This window comes from Ranitomeya variabilis, chromosome 1, assembly GCF_051348905.1.
Source record: "Ranitomeya variabilis isolate aRanVar5 chromosome 1, aRanVar5.hap1, whole genome shotgun sequence".
Lineage (NCBI taxonomy): Eukaryota > Metazoa > Chordata > Amphibia > Anura > Dendrobatidae > Ranitomeya > Ranitomeya variabilis.
In genome coordinates, this window is record NC_135232.1 from 687,734,055 (window position 1) to 687,760,652 (window position 26,598).

The window sequence follows — 26,598 nt, forward strand, 5'->3', positions numbered from 1 at the left end:
GATTTTAAGGCAAACTCACGATGAAACATTGCATGTAGTTCAAGCTGATTTTTTACTTTTCGCTTTGCAAACACTAAAATCCTTCATAAAAATCTGACCATGCAGTTTATTTATTTTACTGACTTACGGAGCACCATTAATTTTGCAGCGCTTTACAGATAAGATAATCACTGTCCCCTTTGGGCTCACAATCTAGATTTCTCTAGCAGTATGTCTTTGGAGTGTGTCGGAGGGAGCTGGAGAACCCGTCAGAAACCCAAACAAACATGGGGAGAACATACAATGGGGAAAATAAGTATTTGATACACTTCCGATTTTGCATCTTTACCCACTTACAAAGAATGAAGAGTTCGGTAATTTGTATCGTAGGTAAACTTCGACTGTGAGAGAGAGAATCTAAAAAGAAAAAATCCCAAAAATCACATTGTATGATTTTTACATAACTAATTTGCATTTTTGTTGCATGAGATAAGTATTTGATACAATAGAAATAGAATAGAAAAACAAAGCATAATATTTGGAACAGAAGCCTTTATTTGCAATTACAGTGGTCCGATGTTTCCTGTAGTTCTTGATCTTGAACAAGTTTGCACACACTGCAGCAGGGATTTTGTGATCTTTCAGATTTCGGTTTCGGGGCTGTCACTGGGCAACATTGAGTTTCAGCTCCCTCCAAATATCTTCTATTGGGTTCAGGTATGGAGACTGACCAGGCCACTCCAGGACCTTCAAATGCTTCTTACGGAGCCATTCCTTAGTTTCCCTGGCTTTGTGCTTTGGGTCATAGTCATGCTGGAAGACCCAGCCACGACCCATCAATTCTCTTACTGAGGGAAGGAGGTTGTTGGCCAAAATCTCACAATACATGACCCCATCCATCATCACATCAATTTGGTGCAGTAGTCCTGTCCCCTTTGCAGAAAAGCACCCCCAAAATCTGATCCCCCCCCCCACCATGCTTCAGGGTTAGGACGGTGTTCTTGGGGTTGTACTCATGGCAAGTGCACTTGATGCCAAAAAGTTCTGTTTTGGTCTCCTCTGAGCACATGACATTGGCGAACTTCAAACGGGCCTGGACATGTACTGACGTGAGCAGGGGGACCTTGCATGCCCTGCAGGATTTTAATCCATGACGGTGTTGTGTGTTACTAATGGTAATGTTTGAGACTGTGGCCCCAGCTGTTTTCATGTCATTGTGTAGTTCTGGGCTGATTCCTGACCTTTCTCGGAATCATCCTTACCCCACGAGGTGAGATCTTGCATGCAGCCCCAGACCTCAGAAGATTGAAAGGTAACTTGTGTTTCTCTGTCCCCCATGACGGCACCACGGAGAGAGGGGATCCGCCCACCAAGGACAGGAAACCTACAGATAAAAAGGCGGTACCTCTCTCCCGCATCAGTTTGGTTTCCTGTCCTTGATGGGACCTGCAGCTTACCTTAGATCATCGTTGGATTCCGGGGCCAGTCAGACTGGTTCAGGCAGCGGGGGTTCCCTGCCTCAGCTAGGCTGGGCCACCCGAAGCGCCACCGCTGGGATCAGTAGGTCTCTAGGGTGAGCGCTGCGGCTCCTAGAGGAATCCTCACTATGTGGGGGTTCCAGATGGCATACACCCGCGCAAAACCACTGTGAGGTGTCCCTCCATAGGTGGATCGCGGCGCGACAATGCGCGCTTAAACGGCGCATCAGGAAGCACCAGCGGCGTGGTGCCGGGCTTCCTGACAAGTAAACGCGCATGCGCGGGTGCCGCAATGCCTGCTGGTTGGAGCAGGGCATGCTGGGCGGTGCGGGGCTTGCTGGGACGACGCGTGGCATGCTGGGATTCGCGCATGCGCACAGCACAAAGCGACGGAGAGCACACGTAAATCGGCGTGCGGGGTATTTAATGAAACTTGATTCCCTGGCTGGTTGCTCTAATGGAGTCCAACCAGTGTTCCCCAGCAGCTATGAGTGACCCCGAATTGCAGGGTTCACCGGCGCAGCAACCGCAGGCACCGCAGCAGCAGCAACAGCAGCAGAAACGCCGGCAGCAGGGGAAAGGTACCTCTCATGTCCAGCGGCGTGGAACTGGAGCACGGTCTGGATCCCAGCACAGCAAGAATTCTAGTGCTGCATCCGGATCAAAGGAGCACCCTACAATTGATATGGACCATCCACAGCCGGTACTGAGGGTACACCAGGTGGTGAGTGATCTCCGTGAATGCTCCGGCTAATAGAGCCTACATCCTTTTCTCTTGCTTCTCCTAGGGAAGGAAAAGTTCAGGGAAAACCAAGCACAGGATCTGCGCACTTTGCAAAGAAGATTTACCTGACATGTGGGAGAAAAGATTGTGTAAATCATGTATGGAGGAAACCCTCTGCGAAGGGCTTCCAGGGTTCGCTACAGAGCTCAAATCATTAATTAAATCTCAGGTGGAAGACACCTTCAAATCTCTCCATGAGGATAAAAAACGTAAAAAGATTAGGCACAAATCCCCTATATCTGACTCCAGTGATGCAGATAGCGGGAAGATTAGTTCGAGTTCTTCAAATTCCGCATCATCCTCATCATCGTCCTCTTCTCGGGGGGGTCGTAGTTGCTTCCCGCTAGAAGAAACGGATTCCCTGGTTAAAGCTGTCAGAAGCACCATGGGATTAACTGACTCTCACCCTAGGAAAACAGTCCAAGATATTATGTTTGGGGGGCTGGAGCAGAAAAAGAGAAGAGTATTTCCACTCAATGACAAAATACAGGCTCTAATTAATAAAGAGTGGAAAAAACCGGTACGGAAGGCCTTACTTACTCCCAAAAGGAAATATCCTTTTGAGGACCCAACATGCTCCTTCTGGGAAAAAGCTCCTAAGTTAGACGTAGCCATCGCCAAGGCGTCAAAAAAATTCGCCCTGCCTTTCGAGGATATGGGAGTCTTAAAGGACCCCATGGACAAGAAAGCGGATGCTTTCCTAAAGAGTTCCTGGGAAGCTGCGGGAGGGGGCCTAAAACCGGCTGTGGCCGCAGCTTGTACTTCACGCTCACTAATGGTGTGGTTAGATCAGCTGGAATCCCAACTTAAAGCAAAATCATCCAGAGACAGCATTTTAAGTACCTTGCCTGTAATGAAAGGGGCTGCCGCCTTTCTGGCCGATGCGTCGGCAGATTCTATCAGGCTGTCGGCCAGATCAGCTGTTTTCTCCAATGCAGCTAGACGAGCCCTCTGGCTCAAATGTTGGCCCGGAGACCTCCAAACAAAGTCTAAACTTTGTAATATCCCCTGTGAAGGAGAATTTCTATTCGGCGCCACTCTGGATGATATTCTAGAAAAGGCAGGGGACAAAAAGAAGTACTTTCCCATCCTGGCATATCCATCTTACAAACGTCCCTTTCGGAGTAGGAGATTCAACCGTAGAAAACCCCCTAGAACACAGGATAGATGGGAAGATAAAAAGAACAAAAATAAAGGGTTCATATTCAACAAAAGCCCCACTGATACCAAAAAACCCTCACAATGAACTTTCGCCCCAGGTGGGAGGAAGATTGTCCCTCTTTTTCTCAGCCTGGGAAAAGATAACCAGCAGCGCCTGGATTCTAGACTTAATAAGATCGGGACTAAAGTTCAAATTCCTCACCTTCCCTCAGCAGTCCTTCCTGGTAACATCTCAAAGAGCGTCTCCACAGGAGCGAGTAGCTCTAGAACAGGAGGTCACAACATTGCTAAACAAAGGGGTTCTTCTGGAGGTTCCACTCCGAGAAAGAGGGAGAGGGTTCTACTCTCCGGTGTTTCTCAGGAAGAAGCCAGACGGGTCTTTCAGGACAATTATCAATTTAAAAAACTTAAACAAGCACCTGATTGTGGAACCTTTTAAAATGGAAACAATAAAAACAGCAGTCAAAATGTTGTTTCCGGGTTGTTTCATGGTAGTACTCGATCTAAAGGACGCATACTACCACGTCCCCATTCACAGAGACTTCCAAAAATTCCTCAGGGTGGCGATCGAAATAGAGGGGATTATAAAGCATTTTCAGTTTGCAGCTCTCCCTTTCGGTCTCACAATAGCCCCACGGGTATTCACCAAGTTGATGGCGGAAGTCATGGCAGAACTGAGGAAACAAAACACACTAATCGTCCCATACTTAGACGATCTCCTGGTGATAGGCAACTCTCCCCAGCATTGCAAAAATCAACTGGAGATGGTAATGGACTCTTGTAAATTTAGGAGCCAACCTAAGTTTTTTAAAGAGTCCATTACCATCTCCAGTTGATTTTTGCATACTAGTCCCACCATCTTTTGTATTTTCTCCTGGGGTAGGCGACTCTCTTGGGAGATGGAATCTAGTGTGATGCCCAGATATTCCTGAATCTGACTCGGTATTAATCTGGACTTTTGTAGATTTAGGAGCCAACCTAAGTTTTTTAAAAAGTCCAGATTAATACCGAGTCAGATTCAGGAATATCTGGGCATCACGCTAGATTCCATCTCCCAAGAGAGTCGCCTACCCCAGGAGAAAATACAAAAGATGGTGGGACTAGTATCCCGGGCAAGGGAACTCCCCTCTATATCGCTCCGAGAAGCAATGTCTCTTCTGGGGTCTATGACAGCCTGCATTGTCGCGGTCCAATGGGCCCAGTCACACACGAGAGAACTCCAGTGGCAGATATTAGCAGAGGAAATTTCTCTGGAAGGGAATAAGTCGGTTCACCTTCTCGTCAAACACAACCCTCTCACTAGTTTGGTGGACAAAGGAGAGCAACCTGGGCCGAGGTATTCCATGGGTGATTCCAGTGTCAAAAGTAATAACCACAGACGCAAGTCCCTGGGGTTGGGGGGCTCACTTACACGATCTAGTGGCTCAGGGAACATGGCCAGACGACTTAAAAACAGTATCCTCAAATATGAAGGAACTACTAGCAGTGAAATTCGCACTTACAGAATTCCTAACCCCCCTTCGCTCTCATCATGTAAGGTTATTTTCGGACAACAGGGAGGTAGTGGCCTACATAAACCATCAGGGAGGCACACACTCTGTCACTGATGGAGGTGACACATTCAATCTTACAGATGGCCGAGACCAATTTAGCATCCTTGACGGCCCTGAACATAAAAGGGGCGGACAATTTCAAGGCAGATTACCTGAGCCGGTTCTGCCTAAAACAAGGGGAATGGGAGTTGAATCAGTCCATATTCAATCAGATCACAGAGATGTGGGGAACGCCTGTAATAGATCTCTTTGCAAACAATCTGAATCGGAAGGTGACCACCTTTTGTTCCATAAATCCAGCAGGGAACCCGGTGGCGTTGGACGCCTTCCTAATCCCTTGGAAGCACAAACTGGCTTACGCATTCCCCCCTATCTCATTGATACCAGCAGTTCTGAGGAAGATAAGGGAGGACAGTGCCCGGATAATATTAATTGCCCCCTTCTGGCCGAAAAGAATCTGGTTTTCTTGGGTCAGAAAAATGTCTATAACAGAACCTTGGATACTCCCAGATCTGCCCAATCTCCTATTCCAGGGTCCAGTAGCACACCCGCAGGTAGCGAGGTTACACATGACGGCTTGGAATTTGAAAGGGGGTTACTAATAGGGAAAGGCTTTTCTCAGGGTTTAGTATCAACCCTTCTAAAAAGTAGGAAATTAACAACTACCAAACAATATGGTAAAATTTGGAAGAAATTCCTCTCTTCCTCAGGTACTAGTGTCTCTAAGGGAATCCCACTTAAAGCTGTATTAGAATTTTTACAGAATGGGCTGGAAAAAGGCCTAGCCACTAGTACTCTGAAGGTGCATATTGCAGCATTGGGGGCATTGTTTAACCACAACCTAGCAAGAAATCATTGGGTTTCCAGGTTCGTTAAGGCGGCAGAAAGATCTAGACCTCTACCCTTACGTAGAACCCCACAGTGGGACTTAAATCTGGTCCTCACAGCCCTAACCAGAACCCCCTTCGAGCCCTTAGAAGATCTTCCCTTAAAGATTCTATCCTTAAAAACCTCCCTTTTGGTGGCCCTTACTTCAGCCCGAAGAATTAGTGACATACAAGCCTTGTCAGCCGGACCACCCTTCACGCAAATATTGGATGATAGGGTGGTATTAAAAACAGACCCCGCATATTTACCAAAAGTGGCTTCCCGATTCCATAGATCCCAAGAGATCTTCCTTCCCTCCTTTTGTCCAAACCCTAAAAACGAGGGGGAAAAATCATTACACACATTGGATGTTAGAAGGTGCCTCATCCATTACCTGGAAGCCACTAGGGAGTGTAGAGAGGAAGGATCTCTTTTTGTGTGTTTTCAGGGCCCTCGGAAAGGCAAAAAGGCCTCCAAGGGTACATTGGCAAGATGGATCAGAGATGCCATCAACCTCGCGTATACCTCAAGCGGGATGCCTCAAGCGGGATGCCAGTTCCAGGGGAAGTCAAAGCTCATTCAACTAGGGCGATGGCGACTTCCTGGGCAGAGAGAGCCGGCGCTTCAATAGACCAGATATGTAGAGCGGCTACTTGGTCTTCACCCTCAACCTTCTTTAAGCACTACCGGTTGGACTTAGCTTCTTCTTCAGACCTTACCTTTGGTAGAAGGGTGCTGGAAGCGGTGGTCCCTCCCTAATGTACAGTCTCTGCAATTCTCTCCGTGGTGCCGTCATGGGGGACAGAGAAAATAGTAGTTACTCACCGATAACTGTGTTTCTCTCAGCCCATGACAGCACCCGTACATTCCCTCCCTCACGCGTGGGTGTGCACACATTAATAATGTTTAGTTATGTATATAAGCAATAAGCACGCGGTATCTTTATTAAAGGTTTAGTAATGTAGAAACATTTGTAATTATTAACCTGATATTCCCTTCATGCTCTGTAAACAACTGATGCGGGAGAGAGATACCGCCTTTTTATCTGTAGGTTTCCTGTCCTTGGTGGGCGGATCCCCTCTCTCCGTGGTGCTGTCATGGGCTCAGAGAAACACCGTTATCGGTGAGTAACTACTATTTTCTTCCATTTTCTAATAATTGTGCCAACAGTTGTAGCTTTTCACCAAGCTGCTTGCCTATTGTCCTGTAGCCCACCCCAGCTTTGTGTTGGTCTACAGTTTTGTCCCTGGTGTCCTTAGACAGCTCTTTGGTCTTGGCCATGGTGGAGAGGTTGGAGTGTGATTGAGTGTGTGGACAAGGTGTCTTTTATTCAGGTAACAAGTGCAAACAGATGCAATTAATGGAGGTAATGAGTGCAGAGTAGGAGAGATTCTTAAATAAAAATTGGTCCTTCTGCCATTTTACTTCCACCACACTTTTATAAAACCTCATCCCCATGCATTGTACAGTAAATTGCTGCTGGTTTTCATTGCAGAATCTGGACTGAAAATGAGCCACAATATTTCATCATATGAAAAACCTCAGTACAGAAGCCAACGTGTGTTTACGCAGCAGAACTCTAAGGCAGACACACAGATTTCCATATAGAATCAACAAAAATAAGTTTTTGTGCAAATTTTTCTCTGGAGTGGCAGCAAAATTCTGCATACATATAAAAAGTGTGTATGTGTGCGGTTTCTGCATCCCAGTGCTTTCCGTACTCTCCGTTCTGTCTGCCCAGCCGGTTATTTTAGCGTTAAGTTCCGGTGTGGGGTGTCACTGGACGGAATCAGCTACTGATTGGCTGCAGCTTTCGCATTCCATTAAAACGTTAAGAAGCTGCACTGCAGTGGCCACTGATTGGCTGCAGCAGATACGTAACGAATGCTCTACCCCAAGATATTAGGACCATCCACAACTTGCATAGCTTTAGGCGCTCACTCAAAACTCATTTGTTCAGAGCGGCCTATCGCGTTCCCTAATCAGTCATTTTATGTTTGTGTGTGTGTGTGTGTAGCCCATTCACTATCTCACCTACCCCCCACCCCCTGAAGATGGCTGGACCATCATTGTAAAATAAACAATAATAATAATAATACGTAACGCATCCTTGCCAGATGTTGATGACTGGTGGGCTGGAGGTGTTCTAGGCACATGACTGAATGATCAGACCACACAGTATTTGTGTAACACAGACTCATAGGTCCGAATAAGAGCTGCATACCCAAAATGTTACATAACAGTTGCTCCTTTTTCATTGTAGATGTATCTGAGCTGCAGAATAATCGGTTAAGAAGTGAAAGCTCCTTTATCGTAGTGCACAATAAATGCACTGTCCTGAATGTTTCAGGCAAGTAAAAGGCAGTTTGCGTTGTTACAATTGTTTCTTTACAGGACGTTCAGTTATTTTGATTCACTGCTTGCCTGCTGCAAAAATATTTATTTCATGTGCATTTAAATGTATCCACTATTTAGCTGCTGTTATTTTTACTGTAAATTTCCAGCCCTGGCTCCATATCCATGATAACAAGCTACGCTAGGGTCCCCCCTACTTATTAGTGCAGTCCTTGACCCACACTGCTCCTGTTTTCTCCCACTCTTTGCCCTACATGCTGAAAGGTTTGTTGTTTAATTTAAGACTTGTTTGCACCTCTGCCATTAAACCAGTTTACACCCTGTGTTCACCAGCTTCCTTCTTCGATTAATAGGAGTGGAGTGGGGGACACGAAACATAGCAGTAGGTGTCGGAAACCCACCGTACTGTGACATTTTGTAGGGTATCCATTCTCTACAATGGGGGATGTGTTGCTCCTCACATTAGATCTAGCCCTCTACTCCCTTTTGTATCACAGTTTTGGCTACTTTGCTTCCATTTTCTTCAGATCTTTCAGCTTCTTATGTATATACATCAAAGATTAATTTGCGGAGGATAATGAGCCTTTTAGAAAGCTGACTGTAAACAATTTCTGCGAGCGTATTGTGCGGCGACGAGGGGGGTGAGCATGGCACAAAAGCTGCTATTCACTCCGCAGCCAAACCACTTTACCCATGTTTGTCAAGTGTTATTGCTTAGAGGCAGGATGGCGTCTTGCTTACTGGGGGTTATTTCGGCCTGACCGGCATGGTAGACGCTGCTGACACATTCACTGTGTGCACAAAAGCTTCAGAAGAATCGAAACACTCTCAACTGGTGGTTCATAGAAATGCTTTGACCCTTCATAATGTCATAGGGGGACACTAATCCTGTAGATTTAGCCTTGCTGATAAAGCTTCACATATCATTCACACACATACGGTATATATACGTAATAGCCCTGGGGGGGGGGGTCAGAACTGTAGATTTGTAAGGTGGAGGAATGATCCCCAGGACAGCGGTTCTTATTGATAGTGAGGTTTCCAAAATAATCATATTGAAGAACACTACAGTCTTTTGTATCCTGTATTTAATAACTTATAAAACCCCCAAACATTACTGTTATCAAAAATCCACGTGGCTTTAGGCCTGCGATACACCATGAAGAGGATTAGAAAACCATGGCCACGTTCTTCCAGGGATCACGCCACCTGTCCATGGAGTTTGTGACTTGGATGTGAATGGGACTGGACTGCCATACCACACAACCTGTTTTTGGAAGATGAAACAAAAGGCTGCGCGGCACTCCTAATGGGGATGGGTGCACAAATAGGATTCCGCTACACTGTAACGAAAAATTAAATGGAGTGCCAAATTTACTTTTTCGTTACTGTTTTTGGAAGATGGCTGACGTTTTTTTTTATTTTTCTAAAAATCGTTTCTATAGCATCTTAGGTATAACCCTAGTTGCTTCAATTTTTATATTTTTTTTTTTTACTGAAGCAGGTAGGCTGAACTTCACTTTTTTTTTTTTTTTTTTTTTTTAATTGATCAATTTAAAACAGATGAAACTCTGAAGTACAGTCTCTTGTCAGTGTGTCCTCCGTTTTAATGACCGAGTCTGATTTGCAAAACGGATAAGATTAGGACCTCTGACTCTCAGGAACCGGAGACACGGATCTGTTTTCAAAACTGACTTGTGTATGGATCAATGTGCTGTCCGAGAAAAAAACAGACAGCATCTGGACTTGTCTCACAGATGTGTGAATGTAGCCTAATCTATCTTGTTAACGTCATCAGTTGAAAGTTGATCTTTAATTTGGTGATAAATTAGCCCTTCTCTCACCTCTCCTAAACATTTGAGCTCACTGACACTGCTAACTCATTCTACTATGTACAGTGATACATAGATGATGTAGAATTAAAATGGTGAAATGATTCTTTAGCTAAAAGTAAGTAATTTAAATTAAAAAATTGCCCCTGAAAGTGTTTATATCCCGTACGCGTATAGTGTTCCCTCCATGTCACAGGCAGCACACAGCCAGCCAAATTTGTTTAATTGTATGGAGAGCTGTGGCTGGCACGACTGGTGGATCATGATGATTCATAGCGGAGTAGGACAAGGAAACCTAATATTCTGACATATCAGCTGCTGAACGGTTAAACATTCAGACTCTAGTAAAATGGCATGCATGTTTAGCAGCAGAGAGGTCCCACATTACCTGCGGTGAGGGCAGCGCTGATTAATGATTCCTCCCCATACACTGCAGCTTGTGAGAGGTTCATTTGCCAGGGCCTGTGATTTATGACACCTGTTTGCAATCTCCCTGGGTTTGGAGGAGGGCACCGTCTCGTCCACTGTCGCTCCCCACTCAGGCTCTGTGTAATATGTCTGCAGGGAGTAAGCATGATTCACATCCTAAATTGCTCAGGCAGCATTGAGTCAGCCTTACCCTCCAGTGGCTCCATGCATTGATCCTCCTCCCTGTGCTCTTCATAAAACCTTCACTATGAGAAAGTGCATTATGCAGTGTCGTTGCTGCATTGTAATGAAAATATATGTACATTTCGCGGCAGGTCTCTGGGTCTCCGTGGCTTATTTGCCTCTGTAAATGAATTACCTTGTAACTTTTTGCCTTTACTAGTAGATTTGTCGCTTCTAGTATATTGTCTGTTTATTGTAATAAAATGACCTCTTAGAGACTTCATTCTCAGCTAGTGAAGGGCTTGTGCTTACCAGAGTCTGCAAAAGCCTGAACCTTGGATGAGAGAGAAGATGGAATTATGATGTTGCCATAATATATCATTCCGTAAAGTAAAGTTTCAGCCAACCCTAATGAAAATAAATGGTAGATGCTCATTACCCATGCATAAATTGTGTTCACCTAAAAGTGGTGAGACCTTTATGGTATGTCCACAGAATAGGTGATACGTTATTCCCCAGCCTCTCCTCTCTGCCAGGCCCTTCATTGGCTTCCTATTGCTACAGAGGCTCCAGTTCAAAACACTAACAATGACATACATAGCCATCCACAACCTGACTCCTCCATACATCTGTGACATGGTCTCCGGTACTTACCTACCTGCAACCTTCAATTGTCTCATGATCTCCTTCTCTACTCCCCTCTTATCTCTTCTTCCCACAATCGCATACAAGACTACTCCCGTGCTTCCCCCATACCCTGGAACTCTCTACCACAACACATAAGGCTCTCGCCTACCACGGAAACCTTCAAAATGAACCTGAAGACCCACCTCTTCCAACAAGCCTACAACCTGCAGTGATCCTCAACCTACTGAACCACCGCATAACCAGCTCTACCCTCTCCTAGGTTATCCTCACCCATCCTCTGGAGACTGAGCCCTCGCGGGCAGGGTCCTCTCTCCTTCTGTACCTGTGTGCCCTGTATTGCTCATGTTTATTGTACTTGTCTATATTTGCCCCGTTCACATGTAAAGCGCCATGGAATAAATGGTGCTATATAAATGTATAATAATAATAAGAACGTGTGATCGCTGGTGGTAAAACCTCTGATCCAGAAATCAGGGATCCCAATGTCCCCATCGTGACTTGCCTGGTATTGGCAGGTGTGGACTACGTGTTCTAGGAGTTGGTTTGGGACCTGCAATTATTAGCCAATTTCTGAACACTTTAATTGGGAGACTACGCAAGCGGACATTGCTAATCCTTTTTAAAAAAGAAAGCCTCCCGCTGTGCCCAAGGTTAGGTCCGAAAAGCTTTTCAGCTTCTGGATGTGAACTATGAATGTTTCCATTCTTCAGGAGCACGCAGAGACATTGAAAATGGAAATGGATTAGTACACAAAGGACTATATTTTCGCATACATTTTCATTATAAACTTATCTTTCATATCATCTTGTCAGAAAAAGCTGATCACAAAGTTCCCCCCCTCCCCTCTCCCAGTGATCAGCAGTGATCTACGGAGGAACTTGACAGTAAGTGTTTAATTTCCCTGCAGCGCCACCACTGAGGAAATGAGGCATTACACACTTCTGTGCGTTGTAGGATAGGACTGGTCCTCCAGAGAGTAGACACACTAGCGATGCCAACCTCCCAATCTGAGCCTCCTTCATCAGTATTCTCCTGGTCTTGTGTTGGCAGTATTATTTTGATAATCTATTTTATTGTGTGATGTGTAATTACTTACAGCTATGTTACCGATTTTATAATTGTATTTGCCTTTTGTGCATGATATATCTGGTGATACTGAGCTAAATCCTATTAAGTGGCCGACCGCTGCCATGCTTTGTATCCCAGGGTCAGGCAGTACTCATGCAGACGGCTGTGCATCCTATTAGCAGCCGCTTCCTATGGCGTTGTTTGGGATGAGCTCATTATGACAGTCATCCTCTCTTTATGCCCGTGAAGGATGCAAGTGATTTTTTTTTTGTTTAATTGTGTGAATGGCTGAGATTGTATTCTCAGCCTTAATTTGGTCCATACGATTAATTGCAGGGGACTCATCTGCTTTCATCTCGTCTTCATTTTGCTGTTGCCTTTGTTTTCCTGCCCTTCCTCAGGCTCTGAGTGTCTTTTTATTTTAATTTAGGGTCTTGGATCGCCATTACCTAGGAGCCTCTGATATTAAACGAGTGGTTTTAATTAAAGATCTGCTTGTTTGAGAGCCAATTTATTAAGGTTCTCTGACCTCTCAGCTTGCTACAAGTGAACGCAGACCTTCATGTTTGTGCAACTCCTTCCTTTGAAATGTCTCACCCACACAGTGACTAGTGAGATGTTGGCAAAGTCTTCACTGACTCAAAGGGAAGGGTCTGTGCGTATCACCCCTGAGTCTTGCTGTGCCTTCCAGTATACTTGGGCCTCGGACAGGATGTTATTTTTCAGATAAGAAAATATAGGACGTGCTGCAGTCATTTCCAGTAATGTCCCTTTTGTTCTCCAGACCAATTTTCATACACCCTATGAGGTCCCTGCGCGTTAATGTAGTTGTTTTTTCTTTTCAGGATCCTTACCTCTTGGCCTAAGGAGAGAACAATTATAAAGAGCCATCACTTGCTCTGGAGGATCTGTCCTGCCCATCATTACACAGACCTCTCAATCATTTATACAGATGCTGTGTAATGCTTCATTTCTCCTGCGGTGGCGCTGCAGGGAAATTGAAGTCTTAAAGGGGTAATTCTCATCTCCAAGATCATATTGCAATATGTAGTAGGTGTAATAATAATATTCGCAACCAATTAGAAATGTAGTATAGTTAATCTGATAAGTTATGTCTCTTAGCCCATGTGCATGGCACTGCAATAGCTTATTTATGCAGAATTACCACCACTAACAACGAACTGTCACTTTGAGTGGTCGTAACCATGGATACCTAAGCTGCTTCAATGTCCTGCACATTAAGCGAGATAGTGGATGAGAAGGACTATACTACTTTTCTAATTGGAGGTATTTGCTAATATTATTGCACCTACTTAATCCTGTAGATATCCTTTAGATAGCTCTGGCTAAACAACGGATTGGTCAGCAGCTATCTTGCCCACCTAGCCGATGCACAGGAGCACTTGCTCATCTCCACTGCCAATCATCTGTCTGAGGTCCCTATACACATCGATATCGGAGCGTTCAGTCAGTTATTCCAATGTCTATGTGGGTCTTCAGTGCCGGGTTATCCCCAAGATTGCAGCTGATCATTGGGGGTTTTCAGCAGGTCACTTCTTTCAGCGTTTTTTTTTTTGCATTTGTTACCCATTGAAAGTGGGAGGAGTGAGGTTTAGCTGCGTTGTTTTTGCCAAAACCTGATGAAGTAGAATGATTTTTCTTTTTTGTCACTAAACTTTATCAGCATGCACAAGGGAGAAATGTAGCATGAAAACAAAAAACCTCTGTAAATATGGCTTTAAAATGGATTTAATTCGTAGCTGCTTTAAAAAAAAAACTGACATTCGCTTTATTTTTTCCACCAGGCGTTTTTCAAAACATGAAGTGGGGGGAAAAATGCTCAAAAGACTGAACATGAACAACAATGTAATTTTAGAATAGACATGAATAGGAAGAGTACTCCAAGCACGTTTTTAAATAATTTTTAGGCTTTTATTATTATTATTATTATTATTATTATTATTATTATTAAAGTGAACCTGCACCAAAACCTCAATGTGCCTGCCTCTTTAAAATATTCGAGGTTTATTGTAACGTTTCATCTTGATATATAAATCTAGCACATTTTTAGGCAGTTTTGTCTAAGTTAGCACCTTCGGCTTGCTTTGCAGCAGAAATTTGCATCAAAATTTTAACTACTTTGTGAATCTTTAAGGCCACGCCTTTTTCTCATTGGCACGCCCCTTTCTGCAAAGTCACACCCTTTTGACTCCAGCCGAAAAGTTGCAGAAACTGTGTAAAACACAAGTCGTGAAAATCGGCTTGTAGAGTTCTGGTGCATTTAGCTTGATACTCCGTGAGTAAATGCACCAAGATCCTCACTCTTTCTTTTTTTTTAATAAGGTTTTTGTGCATAATTTTTATACACACATTTATTCTGATATTTTTCAACACCTGCAGAGAAGTTATTGAGATAATACCAAAAACTTTTTTTTTTTTAATTTTTAGTATTTTTTTTGCAAACTCCAGAGGACTAGTAAAAATAGATCATAGACCACCAAATTCAACACAATTAATCGGGACCTCTAGCAACAAGTTCCTCCTGAGATCACCCTAAAGGGAGCTGTCCAGGATTACACTGCTGCTTTTGTTCCACCCTTTTCATTTGGGCTGTGTCAGGTATTGCAGCCTAGCCCCGGTGAAGCGAATAGAGCTGATCCTTGATACCACACTTGGTCAGGGGTAGCCTTCATTTCATTTTTATTTTATTTTTTTTCATTCCAGCCATTTTTTTTCCAAACCAAGACATTCCTTTCCAGAAGCTACATTCACTTGTGCATTCACTTGTGCATTTTATTTAATTATTTAATTTTTTGGCAAATTTTTGCAAAAAAAATCGTTGCCCTCTATCCAGACGAATAGATGTAAGCCGCATGGACACGATCTCAGATTCTCTGCACGTGGTAAATGCCCCAGAACCATTGGCACTTTACAGTAAATAAATACCTCTGCATTTTCCTGGGCGTAAAGAATGCAAATTGTCTCTTTAATATGTGAATTTTAATGTGCGTCCGTGTGGTAAGATACATGAAATAACAATATGCATGAGGAGAAGACAATCGCCAGGCAGCCTGCCCATTTCTGAATCATCATTTAGTGGAGAACACAGGATACAGAACAGCCATCCATCACATCTACAGACAAGAGGATCACTCTGCAGAACCGCCGTGTGGATGAGTTAACCCCTTCATTTTAGGACAACACATGACACCAGCAAGCGGTCTTACCTTATTTCGTATACTCGGCTTATTTATAGAAACTTGTACTATGTTTTCCTAGACCTGCCATAGGTGAAAATAAAAAAAAGTCTGTCCTATAAAAAAGTACTCAGTAAAAACAACTGGTGCTGATCGGAAAATTTTGATTCCTGAGCTCAGCGCTTCCTCTCCGTAAGGCGTGAACGGCACAGGTCATCAGTGTGCGACAGTTTGAGCTCTGACCCTTTAAAGCCTGTACAAATTAGCAGACACCACACCCTTATGCTAGCAATTGCTGTGATTGTTGTATTTTTGTATGCATTTTCTTATTTTTTTAAATGTGATTTTGGTGCAGATTTGATGCAGCATTTTTTAAATGCATTTTTTTCTTAGTTCAGGAGCTTGGATTCTGCAATTGTGTTTTTTACATCCATTGTTTTCAAGCACCCGATGAAATCCTGTAAGGAAAAAACTAAAAAACAAAACATACTGTAATTTAACAGCATCTCCAAATGCACAGTGGACGTGAGTTTTCATGAAATTGTGATTTTCTGCATAAAAAACCCCAAGTGTTTATTACGTGGGAATGCAGCCTAAGAGTAAAAACAGATGACCCATCCAAAACAGCTTTTCATCCGCAAGGCCATTTATTATTACTTTATTATTTTTGCATTCTTATATAGCGCCATTAATTCCACAGCGCTGTACAGACATTGTCATCACTGTCCCTATTGGGGCTAGATTCCCTATCGGTATGTCTTTTAAGTGTGGGAGGAAACCGGAAAACCAGGGAGAGTATACAAACTCCTTGCAGATGTTGTCCTTGGTGGGATTTGAACCCAGGACCTCAGCGCTGCAAGGCTGCAGTGCTAACCACTGAGCCACCGTGCTCATGATGACTTGCACCTTGGCCTCTCCATCTGACCTTACCCTTAAATGTCTCTTAAAAACTGGCATCTTTCATTGTATTCCAGTACCTGATACTGGAGCATCTGTGTGTGCCCACTGCTGGGACGGGTACTGCATGCAACCTCATTCAGATCAATGAGGCTGAGCTGCAAGTACTTCAATGATCAGTGGGATAAATGATACCGGATCCTCACCAGTCACAAAGTGATGACCTAAAACCAATGTCAAAATGGTTGTCTAAATAAAGAATAAGGCCTACTGTACAAGTATTGATACTCTATTCAAGTGCTGGACCACAGTACTGCGCCCCAAATGGGGATCTACGCCACCCACCACCTCAGTGTGCCTACAATTACAAAAGAAACCATATTCTGGTCCATTTAATGTTGTATTGAGGAGACTATGTCCTCTGAAGCATTGATTCTTTGGATTAAGAATCAATGTCCTGTGAAATGCAATGCTGTATAGCCGTACACGGATTGTCTCCAGCTCCATAAATACTCAGTCATCACCATCCACTATTCATGCACACGACGTGATTTTTCTCTTTATAAACAAGGTCTGTCCTCCATGACAATTCAAAGGGTAAGAAATAAAAGGTTTTCCATGTTTGTCCCAGAAGGTGTCTGCTTTCTCACTCCTGACACCTTAAATGTGTAAATTGAGTTTGGGAAAGTGGACGGGACATATATTTTTTTAATTTTGTATAGGTTTATTAATGGTTTTCCCTTTTAGGTTTGCTTCTTTTTGAAACTCTATATTTGACAGATGGAAAACATGTTGTGAATCTGCAGTGAGCTGGAACACATGTCGATCGGCTCAGATTCCGACAGGAATATTCCCTTTTCTTCGTAATAAAGACCATAAATCCGTACAGTCTGGGCTTTCTGTTTATTTTTTACTGTCTCTTGGGAAATTTGTAGTGGAAAATAATGAAATAGTTCACGTTTGTTCCCCCCTTTTCCCTTCGTAGTACAGCAGACTACAAGAACCCTTTGTGTCTACAATGTATTTCCTTGACTTTACTCCCAGATATGTTACTTGATCTCAGCGACCTTCTTCAGGTATGCTATAATCTAACAGCAGTCTCTGCTTTGTGTTAACTAGCTTTATCACTGCCAGCTGGGTGTTGTGGTGAATAATGCTTTTTATTGTGTGCACGCTTGGAGATCTCACTGACACCGCACCTGTAGTGTTTTGACTCCCTGTACTTTCATGCACCGAGGTGAACACTTTGCAGATGCCAAGGCCTGTGGCAAGAGCTCTTTGGGATAGCAGCCAGTATAGGATGATGACGAGAGGAATCCAGCTGCACTGACTTGTACTGGGAGTTTTTCTTTTTTTTTTTTTCTTTTGAAGTTCTTAACTCTTTAAAGATGTTTTTTTTTCCTTTTTGCAACTTTTAGACCAGGCATGTGTATTTTTAATGTCTTTTAACTTAGCTCAATCCATTAGGTCTCATTGCCATCAAAACTGCATTGGTACAATTGAGTTCTGCTCTGCAGTACAGCAAGTTAGATGGGGCTTGTTCGAAAGCCCTTCTACACAGGTTGACGCAAATGTATGGGGGAAGCAATCAAATGTTTGTTCTCGACATAGCAAATAATTACCTATCCACAAGATTGGCGAAAACTTTCTGATCACAGGGGGACCTGCCAATGGGCCCACCACCAGTCTTGAAAACGGGGCTTGTCGGAAATGCAGTACAGCATGAATAGAGCTGTGACGTGCATGTGTGGACGCCACTCTATTCATTTCACAGGACAATTGGGTCCCCGCGATTGGACCCTCGCTAAACAGCAAGTTATAGGTGATAATTGGCAATGTTGAGAATAACTTTTGGCTCTGATATTTGCCTCTCCATTCAGTTTGCATATTCCTAGCAGCACATATCCTGTCGATGAGGTTTGAGCTTCATAGGAGATGTGGTCCCTTGAGAAACCTCAGCCGATCACTGCCATATTTACATGGGCTAATAATTGAAGGCAGGTAGAGTTTTCAATAGAAAACTGCATCCCATTTGGGTTGTCATGTTGCATTTTTCTTTTTAGCTGTAAGTAAACTATCCCTTATTTACACCAAGGTAAGGTCTCCTCTTATATTACTGGGAACAGAAGCATGTGCCTTTTTAAAGTGCAGTTTTAACCACTGCAGAGAAGATAAGAATGGTGACTCAGTGGTTAAGCACAGAGTCTTTGCAGCAATTGTTGATCCTGGATTCAAATCCAATCAAGTCCAAACGTGGGTTCTTTGCTTCTTCCAGGTACTCTGGTTCACTCGCCAATGCCAATGAGTACTTTATAGGGGTTGTTCCATACATAGTCCCAGGGTGCTGCATGAATTAAAAAAAAAAATCGTTACTTTTAAGTTTTGGACTGGCACCGTTCTACCCCATGACCACTGCAGCTGCTCTACCTGTGACCACTGCAGCTAATCAGCATTTGATCAGCTGCAGCGTTCTTATATTCAAATTTCCGTTCAGTTGGAAAAAAAAAGCTCAGATGGAAGTGTGAGTGCTGTAGCCAATTAGTGGCCACTGATTGTCTGCAGTGTCACGAGACCAGTTGGGGGCAAATATAGATTTTTTTTTTGTAAATGATACAACAGACTTGGATAATGCAACAAAGAAAAATGTGCCACCTCCATTGGATGATCTCTCTTCTCTAAAGGTACCTTCACACTAAACGACTTTGCAACGAGAACGACAACGATCCATGACGTTGCAGCGTCCTGGACAGCGATATCGTTGTGTTTGACACACAGCAGCGATCTGGATCCCGCTGTGATATCGCTGGTCGTTGCTGAAAGTCCAGAACTTTATTTGGTCGTCAGATCGGCGTGTATCGTCGTGTTTGACAGCAAAAGCAACGATGCCAGCAATGTTTTACAATGGTAACCAGGGTAAATATCGGGTTACTAATCGCAGGGCCGCGCTTAGTAACCCGATATTTACCCTGGTTACCATTGTAAAAGTAAAAAAAAACCCCACTACATACTCACCCTCTGATGTCTGTCACTTCCCCCGGTGTCCGCGCTGCTGCTCAGAGCTTCCTGCACTGAATGTGTCAGTGCCGGCCGTAAAGCAAAGCACAGCGGTGACGTCACCGCTGTGCTTAGGGCCGGCGCTTACACAGTGCAGGGAAGCTGAAGGCGAGGGACGCGACAGACACGGCAATGTAAGTATGTAGTGTTTGTTTTTTTTTACATTTACACTGGTAACCAGGGTAAACATCGGGTTACTAAGCGCGGCCCTGCGCTTAGTAACTCGATGTTTACCCTGGTTACCCGGGGACTTCGGCATCGTTGGTCGCTGGAGAGCGGTCTGTGTGACAGCTCTCCAGCGACCACACAGCGACGCTGCAGCGTCGCTTAATGTGACGGTACCTTAAGCCCTTGCAAACTAAAAAGTCATGGTTTAGTTGTTTTAAGACATATTTAAGGGAAAACTATGTATAAAAAAATGTCCCTTTCGTTCCTCCCTTTATAGCCTACTTTTTACATTCTTCCTTTCTTTGTCTCATATAGTTAAAACTGAGATATATAAAGAACTGTTATCTGTATTTAGCCATGCCGCCCTCCCACCACTCAATAGCCACACTGCTGTAAAAGACAGCTGGTTGCAGCAGGAGCCTCTCCCCTATCTGCAGTACCACATAATAGAACTGCCCTTTTAGATAAGGTGGGGGGACTTGAGAACTGATGAGCAGGAGATCAATGTCTGAGTCCTTTGCAGGATTTTCACATGACTGACTGTTTCACGACCATACAGAAAATACCTCAGACTTAAGAAAACAATCAGGATAACAAGGTTTCTTGATTAATTTAAACATTAATTTCTAGGTTTAGTTTTGCTTTTTAAGATCAGTTGTTCGTCACTCATATGCATCGCTCATGGTACTTGAAGAGGGAGCAGTCTATTCCTAGGGAATTGGCCCAAGGGTCATAAACATGGAAACCGTACAGTAGATCTTTATTTTCTGTGTGGCAGAACAAAGCACTACAAGGATGTGAGGAGGGGTGTTTATCCTTGCTGTGGAAACTTCTATGTACTGTGTACAACGGTAAGCAGATGCTTCCAAGAAAGCGGAGTGACCACCGATAATAGTAATAATAATAATAATAATAATCTTTATTTTTATATAGCGCTAACATATTCCGCAGCGCTTTACAATTTTGCACACATTATCATCGCTGTCCCTGATGGGGCTCACAATCTAAATTCCCTATCAGTATGTCTTTTTTGAATGTGGGAGGAAACCGGAGAACCCGGAGGAAACCCACGCAAACACGGAGAGAACATACAAACTCTTTGCAGATGTTGTCCTGAGTGGGATTAGAACCCAGGACTCCAGCGCTGCAAGCCTGCTGTGCTATCCACTGCGCCACCGTGCTGTACCTCTTGGTACATGGGGAATGTGTGTTTACAGAGGTCTGGTGAAAAGAAGTTATCACCTATCCATGGCGTATGGTATAACTTCTAGATAAATGGGGAGCTGACCACTAAGACCCCCAACAATCGCCAGGATGGAGCACTTTTATCCCATTTAGAATGGAGGGGAATTCTTATCCTATGGAACTACCAGAAAAGCAGAGATTGGCGCTCAGCTGTCCCATGGAGAATGAATTGAGCGAAGGTCGGGCATGTGCGCTGCTGCTCCATTGTAGCTTGGGTAAAAGTGCCTGTTCGCCAACTGGTGGAATGCCTCTACAACTACAGTGGGGGAAATAAGCATTTGATCTGTTGCTGATTGTCACAGATCCCACTGTGCTGCCACCAAAATGGAATGGAACACATCAGCTTGGCTGCCCTCGTTCTGTGAACAGCTTTCTATGCGTACAAGCCTAATTTATAGAGTCACCCTGGAGGTCAGATTTCCAGACCAGCCTCTCAGGTTGATATTATAATTGCTTGTTTTTCACTGGGCCTTTACCACTCCAAATATATTATTTTCTCTGAAATTCTTTGTTTAAAGTTTCCCACAGATAGATAGTGCCGGGCTGTAATTGACATCTCTCTTCAAAAAAGCCGAAGGTGTGAAACGTTTTCCCCTTCTTCCTGGTTCCCAGCAAGACCCCTGGCTAGATTGGAGACAGTAGACTGCCTTCTCAAGATACATATGTTGTGACCTTTGTGAGACCTGCAATCTCAGGACAGATGTTAACCTACTGCTAGTCACACATATAAACCTATACATATTTCACTACACACATGTATACCTATACATATTTCACTACACTGATTTTGTAAGTTTGCCCACTGACAAAGACATTAACAGTCTATAATTTTAAGGGTAGGTTAATTTTAACATTGAGAGATAGAATATCAAAAATAAAATCCCGAAAATCACATTGTATAAATTATATAAATTTATTTGCATGTTGCAGTGAGAAATAAGTATTTGATCCCCTACCAACCATTAAGAGTTCTGGCTCCTACAGACCAGTTAGACACTCCTAATCAACTCGTTACCTGCATTAAAGACAGCTGTCTTACATAGTCACCTTTATAAAAGACTCCTGTCCACAGACTCAATTACTCAGTCAGACTCTAACCTCTACAACATGGGCAAGACCAAAGAGCTTTATAAGGATGTCAGGGACAAGATCATAGACCTGCACAAAGCTGGAATGAGCTACAAAACCATAAGTAAGATACTGGGTGAAAAGGAGACAACTGTTGGTGCAATAGTAAGAAAATGGAAGAAATGCAAAATGACTGTCAATCGACATCGATCTGGGGCACCATGCAAAATCTCACCTCGTTTGGTATCCTTGATCATGAGGAAGGTGAGAGATCTGCCTATGGGTATGTGCACATGTTGCGAATTCCATTGCGGATTTTTCCTCGCAGATTCTGCAGAATCCGCAGGTAAAATTACCTACGTTTTACTTGCAGGTTCCCTTCGGGTTTTCTGCAGATTTTGTATGGATTTCGCCAGCGTTTTTACACCTGCGGATTCCTATAATGGAATAGGTGTAAAAGCGCTGCGGATTCTGCACAAAGAATCGACATGCTGGAGAGAATAAACCGCTGCGTTGAATTTTCCGCAGCATGGGCACAGCGGATTTGGTTTTCCATAGGTTTTCATGGTACTGTACACCGCATGGAAAACTGCTGCGGATCCGCAGAGCCAAATCTGCAACGTGTGCACATACCCTAAAACTACACGGGGGAAACTTGTTAATGATCTCAAGGTAGCAGGGACCACAGTCGCCAAGAAAACCATCGGTAGCACATTTAAAGGTTTAAAATCCTGCAGTGCCTGCAAGGTCCCCCTGCTCAAGAAGGCACATGTGCAGGCCCATCTGAAGTTTGTTAATGAACATCTGGATGATTCTGTGAGTGATTGGGAGAAGGTTCTGTGGTCAGATGAGGAATACCTGGTCATCTAATGGTTAGACAGAGACCTGGAGAGGCGTACAAGCCACAGTGTCTTGCACCCACTGTGAAATTTGGTGGAGGATCGGTGATGATCTGGGGATGCTTCTGCAAAGCTGGAATTGGGCAGGTTAATCTTTTGTGAAGGACATATGAATCAAGCCGCATACAAGGTTATCCTGGAAAAACAGTTGATTCCTTCTGCTGAGGCAATGTTCCCCCAACTTTGAGGACTGGTTTTTCCAGTAGGGCAATGCGCCATGCCACACTGCAAGGTCAATCAATGTGTGGATGAAGAACCACCACATCAAAACCCTGTCATGGGCAGCCCAATCCCCAGACCTGAACCCCATTGAAAACCTCTGGAATGTAACCAAGAGCATGATGAATAGTCACAAGCCATCAAACAAAGAAGAACTGCTTACATTTTTGTACCAGGAGTGGCATAAGGTCACCCAAGAGCAGTGTGAAAGACTGGTGGAAACCATGCCACGAAGTATGAAAGCTGTGATTAAAAATCATGGTTATTCCACAAAATATTGATTTCTGAACTCTTCCTGAGTTAAAACATTAGTTTTGTTGTTTTCTAAATGATTATGAACTTGTTTTCTTTGCATTATTTGAAGTCTGAAAGCACTGTTTTTTTTTGGGAAATTCGGAGACATGTTGTCAGTAGTTTATAGAATACAGGCACAACAGCATAGCCAGCCACTAGATAAATATAAAACTTAGCCTTTAATATGTATACCTAAAAACAGTTTAAATAAAACATTTACTGAAAGTGCTCATGGTTAGCAGTGCACTAGAAAAAAATGGCACAATCTCACCCAATTGTCGCCTCACGATCTACTGGAGGTTCCTGTAACCTCAGGATCCGGATGCAGGAGGGGGGGAGGTACACTAGGTTCTACTTTCCCTGTCGTGCCCAGTGTAAAGAAACTCCCGCCCTAACAAGGGCAGTACCCAAGTGTGAGCCTGTTTTTCTATAATGCCCTTGATAGATGTAGCCACCCTGGAAAATATGTCTCCCTTCTTCTTCCCAACGCGTTTCCTCCCCTGTTCAGGGGGTTCATCAGGGGAATTTGTCCAGGTTAGTAAGGGTATTCTGCAGTGGCAGACATAACCTCTCTAGAATATAGGTGCCTTGGTGTAAAGGTAGAGCAGTCTCTCTTCTGTTTGATTATGGTTGCCATTATATAGTATTGTGGGCGGTACCATTCATTGGCGTCTGTCATCACTTCCTGAATGTCCCCATCTCAGTCTAAGTTTATATGGTGATTTACAGAAAATACGGGGTTTAGTGCTGTTTCTGAGGCTTTCATTTACCATGCATTCATATGCTCAGCGCTGCGCTGGTGTTTATTTTGAGTGTTTATCTCTATACCATCGGTATTGAGCTGCAGCCACACCTCCGTTTGTTGGTCACATGACCACAGGTCCTGGTCGGCTCAAAGCTACTATTGTTAGTGCCTGCGCTTTGCATATTCAGTCACATGACCGCATGTCCTGGTTGGCAACAGACTCCGGTTACCAACCACGCTTGCACTTTAGCTGCTAGGTCACATGACCTCAGGTATTGGTTGGCACATAGCTCCTTACCAACCCCGCGTGTGTTCTGCATCCCAGGTCTCAATTAGCAGATTCTTATTAGCCATCTGCGCGTGTACCTTCAACTAAAAGACCCAGTTGAGTATTGCGCTGGTGCTTCTTACTTATTGTAGTTAAAAAGCTGCATACATGCTTAATAAGCTTCTGCAACTACTAGATTTAGCGGACCGATTGTCTCTATCTATATAACCCCGTTTCTTATTACAATATCACTGCTGAGATGCATATAAAATTACAGTAATGTTAGAGCACGCCACTTTGTATCAAGGTACCTTTCCACCTCTCGGCATACATATTAGATCCACTGTCCGGCATATTTTATTCACCCCACATTCTATATGCCCACCATTTTTACAGTAAGATCGTATGCCCCTTTACTCTGTTTATGCAGCCGGGGCTCAGATGTATAGGTCATAGGTTCAACCTATTTCACGGGTCATTTTACTTGGCCTGGTCTGATGTCCTTCTCACATTCCGTCCAATTATATTTTAAATCAAAGAGGCTAATTCATAAGAAACAGCTAAAATTAAGCTGCTCATTTAGACCTGAGGGGCATTGGGTATCTAGCCGGTAAATCCACCGACATTCTCTTTGCAGAATAATTTTGTCATAATTGCCACCTCTACTCGGTGCTCTAAAGGGGCATACGATCTTACATTACTGTAATTTTATATGCATCTCAGCAGTGATATTGTAATAAGAAACGGGGTTATATAGATAGAGACAATCGGTCCGCTAAATCTAGTAGTTGCAGAAGCTTATTAAGCATGTATGCAGCTTTTTAACTACAATAAGTAAGAAGCACCAGCGCAATACTCAACTGGGTCTTTTAGTTGAAGGTACACGCGCAGATGGCTAATAAGAATCTGCTAATTGAGACCTGGGATGCAGAACACACGCGGGGTTGGTAAGGAGCTATGTGCCAACCAATACCTGAGGTCATGTGACCTAGCAGCTAAAGTGCAAGCGTGGTTGGTAACCGGAGTCTGTTGCCAACCAGGACCTGCGGTCATGTGACTGAATGTGCAAAGCGCAGGCACTAACAATAGTAGCTTTGAGCCGACCAGGACCTGTGGTCATGTGACCAATAAACGGAGGTGTGGCTGCAGCTCAATACCGATGGTATAGAGATAAACACTCAAAATAAACACCAGCGCAGCGCTGAGCATATGAATGCATGGTAAATGAAAGCCTCAGAAACAGCACTAAACCCCGTATTTTCTGTAAATCACCATATAAACTTAGACTGAGATGGGGACATTCAGGAAGTGATGACAGACGCCAATGAATGGTACCGCCCACAATACTATATAATGGCAACCATAATCAAACAGGAGAGAGACTGCTCTACCTTTACACCAAGGCACCTATATTCTAGAGAGGTTATGTCTGCCACTGCAGAATACCCTTACTAACCTGGACAAATTCCCCTGATGAACCCCCTGAACAGGGGAGGAAACGCGTTGGGAAGAAGAAGGGAGACATATTTTCCAGGGTGGCTACATCTATCAAGGGCATTATAGAAAAACAGGCTCACACTTGGGTACCGCCCTTGTTAGGGCGGGAGTTTCTTTACACTGGGCACGACAGGGAAAGTAGAACCTAGTGTACCTCCCCCCCTCCTGCATCCGGATCCTGAGGTTACAGGAACCTCCAGTAGATCGTGAGGCGACAATTGGGTGAGATTGTGCCATTTTTTTCTAGTGCACTGCTAACCATGAGCACTTTCAGTAAATGTTTTATTTAAACTGTTTTTAGGTATACATATTAAAGGCTAAGTTTTATATTTATCTAGTGGCTGGCTATGCTGTTGTGCCTGAATTTTTGATAGATTGGTTTGGAGCCTGACGTTCCGGTCTTGTTGGCTGATATATAGTTTATAGAATAAAAGAACAATTTACATTTTACTCAAAAATATACCTATAAAGAGAAATTTTTTTGCCAGAGCTGCATATATCCCCTTTTTAAGGTTTGATATGTCCAGATAATGAAGCGAATGTTTTCCACTTGCCGAATAAGTTCATGCTGCCTCCAAAAAAGGTTATGAGAACTGGCAAAGCCTCATCTGATCATCTTGTGCCATTTTCATCTTTGAGTAAAAATAATTGCTGTTGCATGCCCCTCTGGCCCTGCCTAGCTAGCCCATCGCCTGCATATTACAGAGCAGCTGGTACATTTTATTTCAGTC

The 26,598-nt window shown here is 43.7% G+C and overlaps 1 protein-coding gene across 1 annotated transcript in view; it reads left to right on the top strand.

The window, feature by feature from the left end:
* BRF1 (BRF1 general transcription factor IIIB subunit) overlaps window positions 1–26,598 on the top strand; it is a 313,755-nt gene that overhangs the window by 95,848 nt on the left and 191,309 nt on the right. The window contains exon 4 of the mRNA XM_077266113.1: window positions 17,455–17,486. Coding sequence (XP_077122228.1) covers window positions 17,455–17,486 — 32 coding nt within the window. The remainder of the gene's footprint in view (window positions 1–17,454; window positions 17,487–26,598) is intronic.